A 14,552-nucleotide genomic window follows, 5' to 3' on the forward strand; every position below is an offset into this window, starting at 1 on the left:
GGCGATCCGTTGTGTGTTTGAGTCTGTCACTGTATATGCTATCTATGGTTTGAACACGTTTGAAGTACTTGTCGTGATTCTATTTTGTGTAGCCTACTTCTACCGCAACATTTTTCACTGCTCCACCTTTATTTAAAAGTTACTTTGTAGATTTTGTGTCAAAAGTCTGAATTCATAAATATATATTTAGCTTGATGTATACACTGACAGACAGCAGTGTATAGAGTGGAATATATACAGAAGAGATATTTAAAGTTATTTAACCTTCATTTAAAGGTGGAGTCAGTGATTCTGGAGAACGCTTGTTGTTAAAATCACTTGTTGTCTAAATCAGTGAATATCTCCTCATGATCCGCTGTCTGTACTGTGTGTGTGTCTGTGTGTGTGCTAAAAATAAATTGAGTGTTAATTCACAGCCTAGGCTCTGTAAACTGGCTTGTAAACAAAGGGGACTCACCGTAGCTAGCAACAGACTAGTTTTGATTTTTAGTAACATTAAAGATTCAGATTATTCCCAAAATCTAAAAGCCTAATATTTATCTTCATGTATGCTGATAGACAGACAGACAGACAGACAGACAGACAGGCAGACAGAGGGACAGACAGACAGAGGGACAGACAGACAAACAGACAGACAGACAGACAGACAGACAGACAGACAGACAGACAGGCAGAGGGACAGACAGAGGGACAGACAGACATACAGACAGACAGACAGACAGACAGACAGACAGACAGACAGACAGACAGACAGACAGACAGACAGACAGACAGGCAGAGGGACAAACATACAGACAGACAGACAGGCAGAGGGACAGACAGAGGGACAGACAGACAGACAGACAGACAGACAGACAGACAGACAGACAGACAGACAGATCTTGAGTGAATGTTTTCTGAAGCATGTTTTCTGTCAGTTCGTCTGGCGTCTGTTTGTAAAGATCTGTGTACGAGATACAAACATATAGAGATTGGAACTCTGTCACGCAAGTGTGTGTGTGTGTGTGTGTGTGTGTGTGAGAGGTAATCAGAGAGAGAGAGAGAGAGAGAGAGAGAGAGTGTGTGTGTGTGTGTGTGTGTGTGTGTGTGTGTGTGTGTGTGTGTGTGTGTGTGTGTGTGTGTGTGTGTGTGTGTGTGTGTGTGTGTGTGTGTGTGTGCGTGTGTGTGTGTGTGTGTGAGAGAGGTAATCAGAGAGAGAGAGAGAGTGTGTGTGTGTGTGTGTGAGAGAGAGCTAATCAGAGAGAGAGAGAGAGAGAGTGTGTGTGTGTGTGTGTGTGTGTGTGTGTGTGTGTGTGTGTGTGTGTGTGTGTGTGTGTGTGTGTGTGTGTGTGCAGATCATTTAACTATACTAGTCTCACAGAGAGAGAGAGCGAGAGAGACAAAGACAGAGAGAGAGCAAGAGAGAGACAGAGAGAGAGACACACACACATATACAGAGAGAGAGAAATAGAGAGAGACAGAGACAGAGACACACACACATACAGAGAGAGAGAGGGACAGACAGAGAGACACACACACACACATACAGAGAGAGAGAGAGAGAGAGAGAGAGAGAGAGAGAGATAACCATTAGTTATAAAGCAGCTCATTTTAACTATACAACTCATTCAGACCCTGGTGTTACTCTGAATCATCTGGACTGTCTTATGAAAGATTTGTTTTCATATTGGACCTGAGTAAAATTAACTTGATTATATTTTGGTATTTTATTATTATAATTATTATCAATGGCTATTATTGTCTTGATTTGTGATTGTCATTTTAATAAGGCTACTCTTATTTATAGCTCAGCAGGTAAAATTAATGCATTGGTCTCGGCAGCCATCTTTAGCTTTCTTCCTATAATTCAATCAGTGTAAAGCACTTTTTTTTGCAGTGTTGTAAAAGCCCTACAAACGTCCTCCCTCCTACATACTCAACATGTACAGTATATCCTGTATACTGTCTACTTAACCATCCATTGTGTATGCGAGGAAAAGGGCTTTTAGTATGAGTAGGATGTTAGTAGGGCTTTTAGTATGAGTAGCACGTTAGTATGGCTTTTGAGTAGGATGTTAGTAAGGCTTTTAGTATGAGTAGGATGTTAGTAGGGCTTTTAGTTTAGTTTAGTTTAGTTTATTTGTTTATAGTTTCGTGGACAGTCCCCTTTGAGAAGGAGCAGCTTTAGCCTATTTAGCTAATTTCCAGCTGTAGTCCCCGGCCAGTTGTCAGTAGGCAACCTACAATACATAACAGTAAAAAAATTTAAAAAATACATTACATTTATAATTACAGCAGGCCTGAGCAAGAAGGGGAAAAAGACAAACAAACATATTGCACACAGTTGGAGCAAGAACAAACAGGCAAGCACAGATGATGGCAAAGATATCAAGGCAGTTCATGCAACAACAACACAAACACACAGGAGACAAGGGAAAATAGGCCACAAAGATCACATTGAAAGCACATAGGGCAGAACATGCAGGCAGGTAGCAGAGATGGAGCGGCAGCAACAATGACACATCAAACACACACATCACGTCTGACAGAAATTAATGTGTGCAGTTATAGTTGTCGGACAGCCATGTTTTAAGATGTGCTGTAAAGGTGGAATATGTATGTATTTCATTGATAGTGGTAGGCAGTGAATTCCAATTTTGTATTGCCCTAACAGAAAATGATTGTTGACCAAATGTGCTTTTTCTAAATGGGATTAGAAGGTCACCCCATGTGGTGCTTCTGGTGATCTGATTGCTGCTGTTACGTTGGATTATGAATGATTTTAAAGGAGGAGGAGCGGTGTTATGCAGAATTTTGAAAACCAGGCAGATGTTTTTATATTTGATTACATCTTCCCAGCTCAGCAGTTTACGGTTATTTAATATAGTACAATGATGTGAGCTGTTAGGCTTCTGGTCCAACACTTTGAGTGTTCTCTTGTAGAGAGTTGCTAATGGCTTCAATGACAAACTGTTAGTTTGTCCCCAGCTTGTCATACAGTATGTAAGATGTGACATAATCATGGCATCCATGTAAAGTTTGGCAACATTAAAAGTTAGGGAATTTCTAATATATTTAAAATTGGCTAAGCTAAACTTGACCCTGTTGCACACCTTCTTAATGTGTGCTTTAAAAGAAAGAGTAGAATCAATGATAATGCCCAGATACTTAAACTGTGGCACAATACTTATGTTTTGACCTGATATTGTTATGTTCGACACGATGTTACATTGTCTTTTGGTAAAAAACATTCCTACGGTTTTAGTATGAGTAGCACGTTAGTATGGCTTTTGAGTAGGATGTTAGTAAGGCTTTTAGTATGAGTAGGATGTTAGTAGGGCTTTTAGTATGAGTAGCACGTTAGTATGGCTTTTGAGTAGGATGTTAGTAAGGCTTTTAGTATGAGTAGGACGTTAGTAGGGCTTTTCAAACACAGCCTGTAAAACACTTTGAATGACATGTGTGTTGTATGAAAGGTGCTTTATAGATAAAGTTTGATTGATTGATCATGTGACACTTTCTTCTTCAGATGGATCCTCCCCTTTGTTACTAGAATCATTTACCCAAGTATTTGAATAATTGAAACTGAATCAGGCCTTCTTGAAAGCAGGTGAAGTTTACTTGCAAACAGCATACAAGGGAATCAACAATGTATCTGGCTTGGTACATGGTTGAATACATCGAATGAACAGTGTACAGAGATTATATGCAAGAGAAGGTGGTGTGTGCGCAAACACATACTAGGTTTGGTGTGTCCAGCCCTTGTTTTGCTGGCGAAAGCAGAAATGTTTTTAATTAGGCAGATAACAGGATATGGGAAATTTAGGGAGTCTTTTCTCCTCAACTACTGTGCACATGAATGCGTCATACCTCTGTATGTGCCAAAATCTCCAGTAGGCAGTTTCTTCTTCAAGGCTAAACAACAACCTTTGTCTTTAGCAAAACACTTTGGGGCTGTTAGTTTACTGGGACAAAGTTCAACAGCCAGAAAGCATGTATTGTGCATTAAAATATTATACATAAAGCAAATTAAATTCTGTTAACACCCTTCCTGTCCCAAAGCCTCGCGCTCGCTACATGAGAGACTCTTGCTGTGTCCCATTACAGAGACCGCATCCTTCTAAGGACGCGGTCTACGCGGTCTATGAAGGCTAAAGCCTGTGAAGGCCGATTCGAAGGCCAACGAGCGTTGTTAAACGAGACGTTCTCCGCAGGTCTCCGTTTCGCTCTGTTTACGAGCATTTCCGGTTTGCGTAACAAGCTGTTACCTTGCATGACGACTCGCCGCTCCTGTGCTGCTTAGCAACCTGATTGCTGCCAACGGAGACAGCCCTGTCAACGGAGGAAAAAAGAAAAAGAAGATAAGAAGATAAAAGTTAAGAAGATGGAGCAACACGTTGCTGTTTTGTTATTTTTTATTTTATTTTATGCCATCTCTGAAAAAAACGCAATGAATCTTGGGATATGTTGGGCTGCGAAGGATACATCTGATGCAGCCTTCAAAACCGTGAAACGAAGGCTGCATTTCTCGGCCGCATATGAGGAGCCTTGCAAATCCTTGCAAATGGAACAAGCCTTTGCGCGCCGCTATGACGCAATCGGTCTTCAAATGCAGCCTTCGTAGGCTGTAACCCCTGAATTGAGATCCAGCTACTGTGAGCTCCAGCGCCATCTTGGGAACGTGAGTAAAATCTACTGAATAAACTCTTTAAGGCCATTTACACACACACAGAGATATTTGAAAACAATGCATTTTCCCCCTCTTTAGTTTGCTGAAAATGTTCCGTGTGTTTTAGAATACCTATATGTTCACATGACAACACACAAAACAATCACAAATACAGACAACTATTGTAAACGCTGACGTGATGATGTTTCTCTGTCCCAAAGAAATAGTTAGATTGTTTTAAAGCTCCAGTTTCAGTGTCTGGTTGTGATGTCTGCATGTGGACTAAAGGACAAACACACAGAGAGACACTGTTACCAACATACCCCATAGACGTGTCAACATGTCCTTGATCTACAGAATATTCCTTTACATTTGATTTTTTTTTTAATTACACACATACGCACACACACACACACACACACACACACACACACACACACAGCTTAACGCTGATCAACTACTCGTTTTGGCGATGGCTTGAAAGTAACCAACATTAATTCATATGAAAAAGTTACGCACTATATCTTTAAAATAGTCTTTAACAGAAGATCTGAGCTCCTATTGGTCCAACACTAAACTAAACTCTCCTTCCTGGTGTGTGTGTGTGTGTGTGTGTGTGTGTGTGTGTGTGTGTGTGTGTGTGTGTCAATAATGTTATTAATTACATATTCATGAGTCAAAAACAGTTGGAATGGTTTCTGTTGCTATTTTTTAAGGTCAGGTTATATAATGCCTGGACTACACCTGGACTTGATATCTGTGTTCTCATGATTTGTCCCATTTATTTCTTAAAATGTTCCACGATCTGAACTGTGTTGAACCCTCCACCAATAAGAGCCGAGGCACTAGACGCTGGTGGAGCCTCCCACAGCAGAGCAGCAGCCCCTCCCCTACCCACTCATTCAATCAGCTGCCCTACTGCACTCCACTGTGCTTTCCCTGGAGGGGGGGCGGTGGGGGGGCTGTGTGTAAGAGCTGGGGTGGAACTAAGTCTGAATCTTGTCTTTACTAAACACAACCAAGAAATATTACCATGTAAAATCCAGCCAGAGAGAGGAGGACTGTGCAGATAAACACACCACCAGACATTCTAGTGGGGCAGAAGTCATCATTCAGAGGGATTAGTTTTGTGGGATGCTATACTTAGTTTTTTAATGAAAATACAGCGTGTTACACCTTTAAATTATAGCTCTGCTAAATGTTTGATCAACAACTTACAAATAATTTTTAATCAATGATATTACAACAAACCATTGACCGGATTTCATGTTGTTTTTCAAATATGTTTTGGGTGTTTTTTCACCTTTGTTTGACAGTCAAGTATAGAGTGAAGAGAGAGAAAGAGAGAGAGAGAGAGAGGGAGGAGGGAGAGAGAGAGAGAGAGATTTTAGTCCACCAGACTATAGCTCGTCAGCTTGTCAGCATCCTGTGTTCACACACAAATTAATCTCTAGTTTAATGTTGATAACAATCAGACAGTGAGCTCTGCAATCAACCATGTAAAATGCAGGCAGTGTTCCCAACTCCTCTCTAAGGAAAGCAGCTGTTGGTTTTCCCAACAGTGCCTAAAAGTAGCTGACGTGGCTAACAACTCTTTAGATACGTATTTGTCTAGACTGATGAAACTGGATGAAACCAGTGTTTACCTGTTTACACTCCAACACTGGTTGGCACAAACTTCCCCAAGTGAAAAATATTCCCAGTGAGTTAATGATTCACAAAGTAAGTCTGATATGAAGTCTACTGTGTTCATTTGTCCACGTCCTTTTCCTCCACGCCTCTTTCTTCTGTTCTACATAAACACATCACAGGTTAACACATCACACAGTTCAACCACCAGCGTCATGATGAAGGTCCTTGTGCTTTTGATGCTCGTCTGCTCCGTCTACGCCAATGAGATAAAGACTCTGTCGGACCAACAGCCGTGTCTGCAGGACGTCCACGCTGCACTGAGAGAGATCACCGCCTCACTGGCTGAGACGAAGCTGGAGGTGAAATACCTGCAAGCATATAATAAAGGTACAGTGTCTGTCAGGATAACAGTGTGCTACAAAGATGAATTGGTTCACAACTTTAAGCTTTTTTCTAGCAATGGAAGTAGATGAAGTCTTAAAAGTTGATGCAAAACATTGGTATTTGTTAGCTCGTGGTGTAGTGGTTAAGAGTTGTTTGTTCCAAATGTAGGGAAGATTTTCAACATTTACTGTATATAGGAGTTGGCAAATCTTGTGAAAGTTGTTTGTCTGTTCCAAATGTAGGGACAATTTTCAAGTTTTCAACATTAACTGTATATGGGCAAATCTGCTTGCTTTATACAAGGTTTGACCTGTAAATGTGCTCAACTATTAAAGCTGGGCTATTTTTTCTAAGAAAATAGTACAATTTATTCAGCAAATATTTTCAAATATCAAATATGTAAAACTCTCCAAACTGCTGCTGCAGTGGAATCAAACTTTTTATTTATCTTTTCAGAACAAGCGGCAAAACTGGACAAACAGGAGGATCAGCTACAAGGTGCGTGGAAATCATATCATCTCTCTCTCTCTCTCTCTCTCTCTCTCTCTCTCTCTCTCTCTCAAACTTTATCTGCTTTTTTTTCAGAACAAGCAGCAAAACTGGAGGATCAGCAGACTGAGGCTGAGACGCTGAAGAAACAGATGCAAGGTTTGTGGATTAATCACATAATGAATGAATGATGGATTGGATTTATATAGCGCTTTTCAAGGCACTCAAAGACGCTTTACAGGGTTCCAGGTTCCATTCATTCACACACAGTCATATTGGTGGTGGTAAACTACCATAGCAGCCACAGCTGCCCTGGGGCAGACTGACGGAAGCGTGGCTGCCATTCAGCGCCTACGGCATCTCCTCATCTCCTCCTCTAACAAAAACCTGTTCAAACATTTTCAACTGGAATATATTTTCATTACTAAAACAATTAGTAGAGCTACCGCAAGGTTTTCCTGACTCGGGGAATCAGCGACACTCAATGGCAACACCATGAAATAAAGCTCAGTCATCAGAAAAACACACACATATTACTGTGAAATGCTTGGGACTCATATATTAAATCAACATGTAAAAGCGTACCTATAGTTGTGAATATAGGCTACTGTAGTCTATGATTTGCAGTTATGATGTTGGTTGAATTACCTATCAAGTAGGTCTTAACATGTTTAGGTTATATCTTTAAATTGAATCTTATAGCGCTACTCTATAATAATATACGTCGGGAGGTGTTTCCGTGTGTGGCCAACGGGAGAGCAAATAGTCTATATTTTAGGCGGTGTTTTCAAAATAGTTTTGACCTGTAAAGGCCAAAATTATTAATTTAAACTGTATATTTTGTTAGATAAAATCATGTAGTAAATTTAGCATATTATCAGGGGAGAACGGGGGAATGTGAGCCATCGGGTAATGTGAGACACCCCCTGTATCTAGGCAATGGAACACATTTTTGGTCATGTGAGATATATGTTTTCAAGCCCCTCTCATTTCCCCTTGGCCATGAAAGAGAGAACCTCATGGTAATGTTGTAAGCATGTTTTTTTTCACAAAAAAATATTTTTTGCATGTAAAAGTAAATTTTCTTGTTGTCAACTTAATCGATTGTTGTGCCAAAGCAAATTGATTCAGGTAGAAAAACTTCTATCACACATGTTGATGAACTACCAACATATGAAACCATGTGATGATGATAACTGAAGATTAGCCTGATTAGCTGAGAGAGGTAGTTTTTTCTCAAATTGTGGCAGTGGGGTAAAGTGAGACAGTGTATATGCCCTCTTTTAATGAATCCATTATATTTGAGGTAGCAAGGAGACTAGTTTGAATAGGACAAAAGACAATGTGGGCTGGAGGTGGGGGTTGGTGGTTGAAGAGGTGTCAGCAAGGGCACGGTTTGGCACGTATGTATGTGAGGGACAGGAGAGTGACCTTTAACATCAATAGACTCTGAGAAATATGTCTTTATTCAATGAATGATCCCAATAAAACAAATGTAGAAAAATATTAATCAAAGACTCAAAAGATGGAAAATGAAAGTCCTGTGTTCTGAGTCCCAGGCTGTTCTAGCTGGTTCTGATTGTTCTTTGCTCTGACCCCCAGACACGAGCTGGCTCTAAGGGTCCTGTGTTCTGACCCCCAGACACTAGCTGGCTCTAAGGGTCCTGTGTTCTGACCCCCAGACTGTGTTTTAATCTAACTGGTTCTATCTGTCATTTGATTGTTAATTATTGAATATGAATTATATGTTGTATTTCATCAGAGTTACTTTCAAGTGTTTAGAAAATGTTTTTCTTAATTGACCAAACCCCATGATCCTGTTACTAGTCCGACATTAGTTTTGGAATATTTGCTTTTCAAGCTAGCTGTCAGGATTGTAACTGTTACAACATTTGTTGTTATGGCAGATTCAGAGTGGAAAAAGTAAGTGGATCAGTTTACCCCCTTGATTACTCTTGTCTGTCTCAGTTTACCCCACAGCTGGGGTAAACTGAGACACAAGGCAACTTTTTTTTAAACAATCATATTTTCACTGCCCTTCGTCCTGAATAAATTCTGCTAATGCCCATTTCTAGAAAGCATCCTGAATTAATGGGAAATGTGTACATTTGAGTGATAAATCATTTTAGCTCCCTCAGAGGGGAGCAAATGTAAAAAGTGTCTCACATTACCCCGTTCTCCCCTACATACATCTTTTTCCCATAACAATTTACTCTGGAAGTTTAAACTATAATCTGACTTTGTTGGAAATGTGTGGATCTCACGGGACGGAAACAATGCTCTGGAATAGACTATAGGCTAATGCATTATTTCACTTCTCACAACACATTTTATATAGCCTACATATAGTCCTACAGGTTCGCTAATACGTGATATTTCATACAGTACAATGTTGGGCGAAACTGCTTTACAAAGACTGTAATGACTGTGCCAAGCATGATATGTGATAAGCGTGCGTGTGAGTGTGTGTGTCTCAGTGTGTGCCAGTTACAGCGACGCATGGCGCGGGCTTTCTTCCTTCCCAGTTGCTTTCTTTGCGGCCGGTCACCTCCCAGTTCTCCTCATGTCAGTCAAAATTCTGTGCTTATTAAGAGCGTCACCATATTCAGCAGCTATTTAGCATTCGCCTTGTATGGTAGATTGTGGGATGAAACTGGGAGGTGAAGTGGGATGAAACTGGGAGGTGAAGTGGGAGGACACAGGGCGGAGATCGTCCGCGCACAATTCACCGCAGGTGGGTAATTATGAAGGGAAGATTGCGTGCAACTGTGCACGTCACAGTTTTATAAATCCCTTTTTTTTTGCACATATATAATAATAGCACATTATTGGTTTTGTGCGGACGCAATGTTTTAGGATGGATTCTACGCACACCTTTATAAATGAGGCCCCTGATCCTGAGTACAGTTGCTCCTTCCCTACGTCACTGTGCGCGTTGGGGATTTGGAGCATAAGCTACTTGTAGGCTGAACGATTGTTTTTGAACATTTTCATCCGGACAAATTTGCTGCAAATATTCCACTTCCACCTCAGACCAACGAGAATCCCTTTGCAATTGTTTTTAAATGTATGTTACGCTTGAATGTAATGGGTCCCGGTGGACAGTCTCATATAAATTGTAGGGATGACTATTAAAATAACAGTGAGAAAGAAAATCAAGCACAATGTAAACGCTTTAGGAGCACTTCAGCCTTAACAGTCTTCTAAACAATGACCACGCTGTTAATGTACATGCTGTTCTAATGTGCAGCGCGCTGTTTATTATTAATATAACGGCCCGTCATCAGACACATGTAACAATGGTTTTTGCACATCGATCGCTCCATCAAGTCAGAACTTTTTGTATGGGCAGAGAGCGTTATTTTAAGTCTGTCTTTATAAAGTTTCTTGTTAAACCTTAAGGTGCCAACACACTGCACACCGCGGCGCGGCGGTTGGCCGCGCGAATCGCAGGTTCCGCGCCGCGTGATCATTTTGGCTCATAATTGTGTCCACCGCCGCCCGCCGCCCGATGACTCATTGAATGTGCACGCCCAGTTTCTTCCCGCTATTTACATCTCTCTCATCATCGTCGTCATCCTCACTGATTTGTTTTTGTTGGGAGCGTCTCTGAATTATTCTGCCTTCATCATCTCTGCCATCGGCCCTTGTATTGGTCTCACTGCACCTCTCACACATTTCTCCCCGCCACCTGCCACCCAAGCTTCGTAAACACACCCACACATGCGCCCACACACACATACACACACAACCCGCCCACACACACACACGCACATATGTATCCATGGCCGTGCATATACACACTCACGCCGGCATATCAACATGTAGAGAAAACCCAAACAGATTTTCAGATGTTTAGGGAAATGTTTGGAAGTGTCAGTTGTTGTATTTAGTTTGCATTGTCTCTGCATATTCACTCATCTGCAGTACATCTTCCCTGGCTTTCTCTCCCTCTCTCTTCTATAATGTGAGTCTATTCCTTGCTCCTTTTACTAAAAGGTGTCTCATTAAACTGCTGTCATACATTTTATCGATGTGTTGGAACTTTCTCCCTCTCTCTCTCTTTCTCTCTCTCTCTCTCTCTGTCTTTTCCTTCTTTTTTCCCTTCATCCCTCCTTTCCCAACTGCACCGCCAGCCAGGTTTCACGTGTCTTGTAGCTCAGCAGACTCACCCGAGTGACATCGGGAGGAGCTCAACGCTGATTGGCTATCGCGGCGCGGCGAAAAGTTCAATATTTTCAACTTCTGCGGCGGCCGCGCCGCCCCATTCGCGCCGCGCCGCGTGAACCGCTCGCCGCCGGCCGCCGATTCGCGCGGCGGCGCTCGAAATACATTGACTTTCTATGTAAACTCGCCGCGCGGCGATGTGCAGTGTGTTGGCACCTTTAGTGTTTACTGTTTCCTTATCACCGGACCGTCAAGTCCCGCTGTATGTTGTTTTGGGTTCGTCTCCACCGCCGTGCGGAAAGGCAGCATTATAACAGCTGAGGAAAGGAAAAAGGAAGCGGTCAAGAAAACCTTTGTGCTTTGCTTTATGCTGCTCTCACCTTTTTATCTCTCTCCCTTTTTATTAGCCCACACCTAGGCCTACACACAGACACACACACTTTAACATCTATCTATCTATCTATCTATCTATCTCCACTCAACTGACAAACAGACAGATAGACAGGCACAGATACAGTTACACACAACTGATGCTGATTGCATGACTAGACCTTTACATTTTCACACATTTTCTAGTTTTCACTTGTTTACATATTGTGTATTTTATAACTCAGTGTTGTTGCTGTGAACAGCTGATGAGAGAGTGATGTCAGAGGATTCTAAAGGATGACATCATGAGCGAGGCCTCCCAATGGCCCTGCCTTAATCTGCTCGCTCTCTCTCTCTCTCTCTCTCTCTCTCTCTCTATCTCTCTCTCTCTCTTCCCCCTCCCTCTCCCTTTCTCTCCCTTTCTCTCTCTCCATCTCTCTCTCTCTCACTGCTGGTTGCTGTAAAGGGCTTCATAAATAAATGTTCATTGATGGATAGACGATGAATTACAGAGAATGATGATGCCAGTGTTGTGTTCACAGACAGCTGAATATATTTCTCTCTCTCTGTCTCACACACACTTTATCTGTGTTGTTTTATTTCAGAACAAGCAGCGAATCAGCAGACTGAGGTTGATGAGCTGAAGAAACAGCTGCAAGGTTTGTGGATTAATCACGTCTCCTCCTCTAACAAAAACATGTTCAAACTATTTTAACCAGAATATATTTTCATTACTAAAAAAATCTTGATAAAGTGACAGCAGGTCACTGTGGTCATCCAAGCAACTTCTTTTAAAGTCCCACGGTCGAGGTACAAACTTTGGGGTGATCACACTTTAACAGCTGCTGCCCGAGACAATGGAACATGTCTCCCCCTGACATTAACTCCATCACAGACGCAGACCAGTTTAAATCTAACCTGAAAACATATTAATTTAGAAAGGCTTTTAATACACAGTAGCGCTGTGACATTTTCCTCCTGCAGTTGTGTAAACTTTTCTCTTCTTACTGTATGTTACATTTGATTGTTTCCTTGATGTAAAGCAGTTTGGACCTGCTGGTTGCTGTAAAGGGCTTCATCAATAAATAAATGTTGACTGATCGATAGACGATAAACAGCTGAATATATTTCTCTCTCTCTCAGGTAAACAGGTGGCTTTCTCTGCCTCTCTGCTGGCTTCTGGCAGTCAAACCATTGGACCCTTTAACCAACACATTCCTCTGGTCTACAAACACGTCGTCACCAACATTGGAAACGCCTACAGCCCAATCACAGGTACCTGAACTAGACATTTCAGTTTTGGCAAATCCATAATTCAATTTAAAGCAATGGTCAACTCTGAGATTTGTGTCTTTTTAGCCTCCATTACATTATTTCTCCTTTACAACCATATTATTAACAGCCATTATTTCAACATTAGTTTTTTCAATACTCTGAACCGAAAATCTCAACTTCTAAAGCACTTATATGAACCAAACTTTCCATAATCATTCTCAGCACTATTCTGAAGGTTATTACAGAAGGATTTGTTCATATGTTGTTCACAGTCTGATTGATGAGACATTTTCTTCTTACAAACATGCTGAAAAAGCATTTTTTTATGAGCTGTATCTATTATTTTTATGATTTATAAAATGAAAAAGTCTGTATCCAAAATCTGTTCTGTATAAACTTTGGAAACTAATACGTTGAAAAAATTGGAGATTTTAACTCTGGCTCTATCCAACATCTAGATTTTGGGTTTTAATTTTGCAAATTCATGAATAATTGATTTGATTTTTGCAAATATGCAAATTATTTCAAGGTTCTATTTTACAAGGTTTCATGGTAATATCTACACATTTAATTGTTTACCTTATTCACCTGCAGTGTCTTGCTTTAAAATGAAAAATAAAAACGTTCCACAGGTGCCTTCACTGCGCCGCTGAGAGGAGCCTATCACTTTGAGTGGCACCTTTATGGACACGGAGGTTATAATGGTGCTGTGTTGGTGAAGAACTCAGAGAAGATCTTCACTGCATATGAGCACCAGTCCGGTGGATCGTCTGCTTCTCAAGGCGTCTCTCTGGTCCTGGAGGCTGGAGATGTCGTGTCTGTGCTTCTGTGGAGCAACGCAACAGTGTATGACACTACCGACCACTACAACACCTTCAGTGGCCATATGCTTTTCACCATGTAACACACAAACATCTTCATCTACATGATGCTAATGCAGGTTTTTTTATTTTTTGCATTTAAAAGATTATAATCTTAATCTGAATCACTGCAGCAAAGTATCTTAACTTCTCAGTTTCCTTCATATAAAAGCATATAAATCATTAATTTTCAAATCTGCAACTGAATGAAGACAAATGTCATGTCATGTTATTTGTCTGATTCCTTTGTCATTAAAAATCACTGCAAAGCATCTCTGGACGTTTCATTAATATTGTTGGTGTCATTTCAATATCAACATAAGGAAAGCAAAAAACAAACAATTGCTTTAAGTCGTAATAAAACAAGACAGAAGTTTTTATTGCTCAGAGTATTTAAACACTTTGAGCCGTTTCCAGTATTTACCTTCATTGGTCTGAAAGTTTAATTTATTTAAGTTATAGATTTACTTGCATATTTGTATATATATAAACATATAAATATCTTAATAATATGTTGGTTTGATTAAAATGCAGCAGTTTAAAGTCAGCTCTACTTGTATTATGACTTTCCTAGCTTATATTCAGATACAGATACGGGGTGTTAAAGGAAAATATTTCACCATTTTCATAGAAGCTAAAGTACATTAGAAAATGCAAAATATTATTGGACTACAACTGTTTTTTCATTAATATGTAATTATGGAGCCAATTTGAATTATTTCGACAGT

At 40.6% G+C, this 14,552-nt stretch overlaps 1 protein-coding gene across 1 annotated transcript; it reads left to right on the forward strand.

Moving 5' to 3' along the window:
• Positions 1-6,487: 6,487 nt before the first annotated feature.
• Positions 6,488-13,868, forward strand: LOC307248490 (complement C1q-like protein 2; the record flags this gene model as incomplete). The annotated part of the gene is made up of 6 exons (XM_080024885.1): positions 6,488-6,667; positions 7,121-7,162; positions 7,250-7,312; positions 12,295-12,348; positions 12,833-12,964; positions 13,597-13,868. Exons 1-6 carry the CDS (start codon positions 6,493-6,495, stop codon positions 13,866-13,868), a joined length of 738 nt encoding a protein of 245 aa, XP_079881011.1. The 5' UTR covers positions 6,488-6,492.
• Positions 13,869-14,552: the final 684 nt, after the last annotated feature.

Source organism: Ammodytes marinus (genome assembly GCF_949987685.1).
Source record: "Ammodytes marinus genome assembly, chromosome: 3".
Classification (NCBI taxonomy): Eukaryota; Metazoa; Chordata; class Actinopteri; order Uranoscopiformes; family Ammodytidae; genus Ammodytes; species Ammodytes marinus.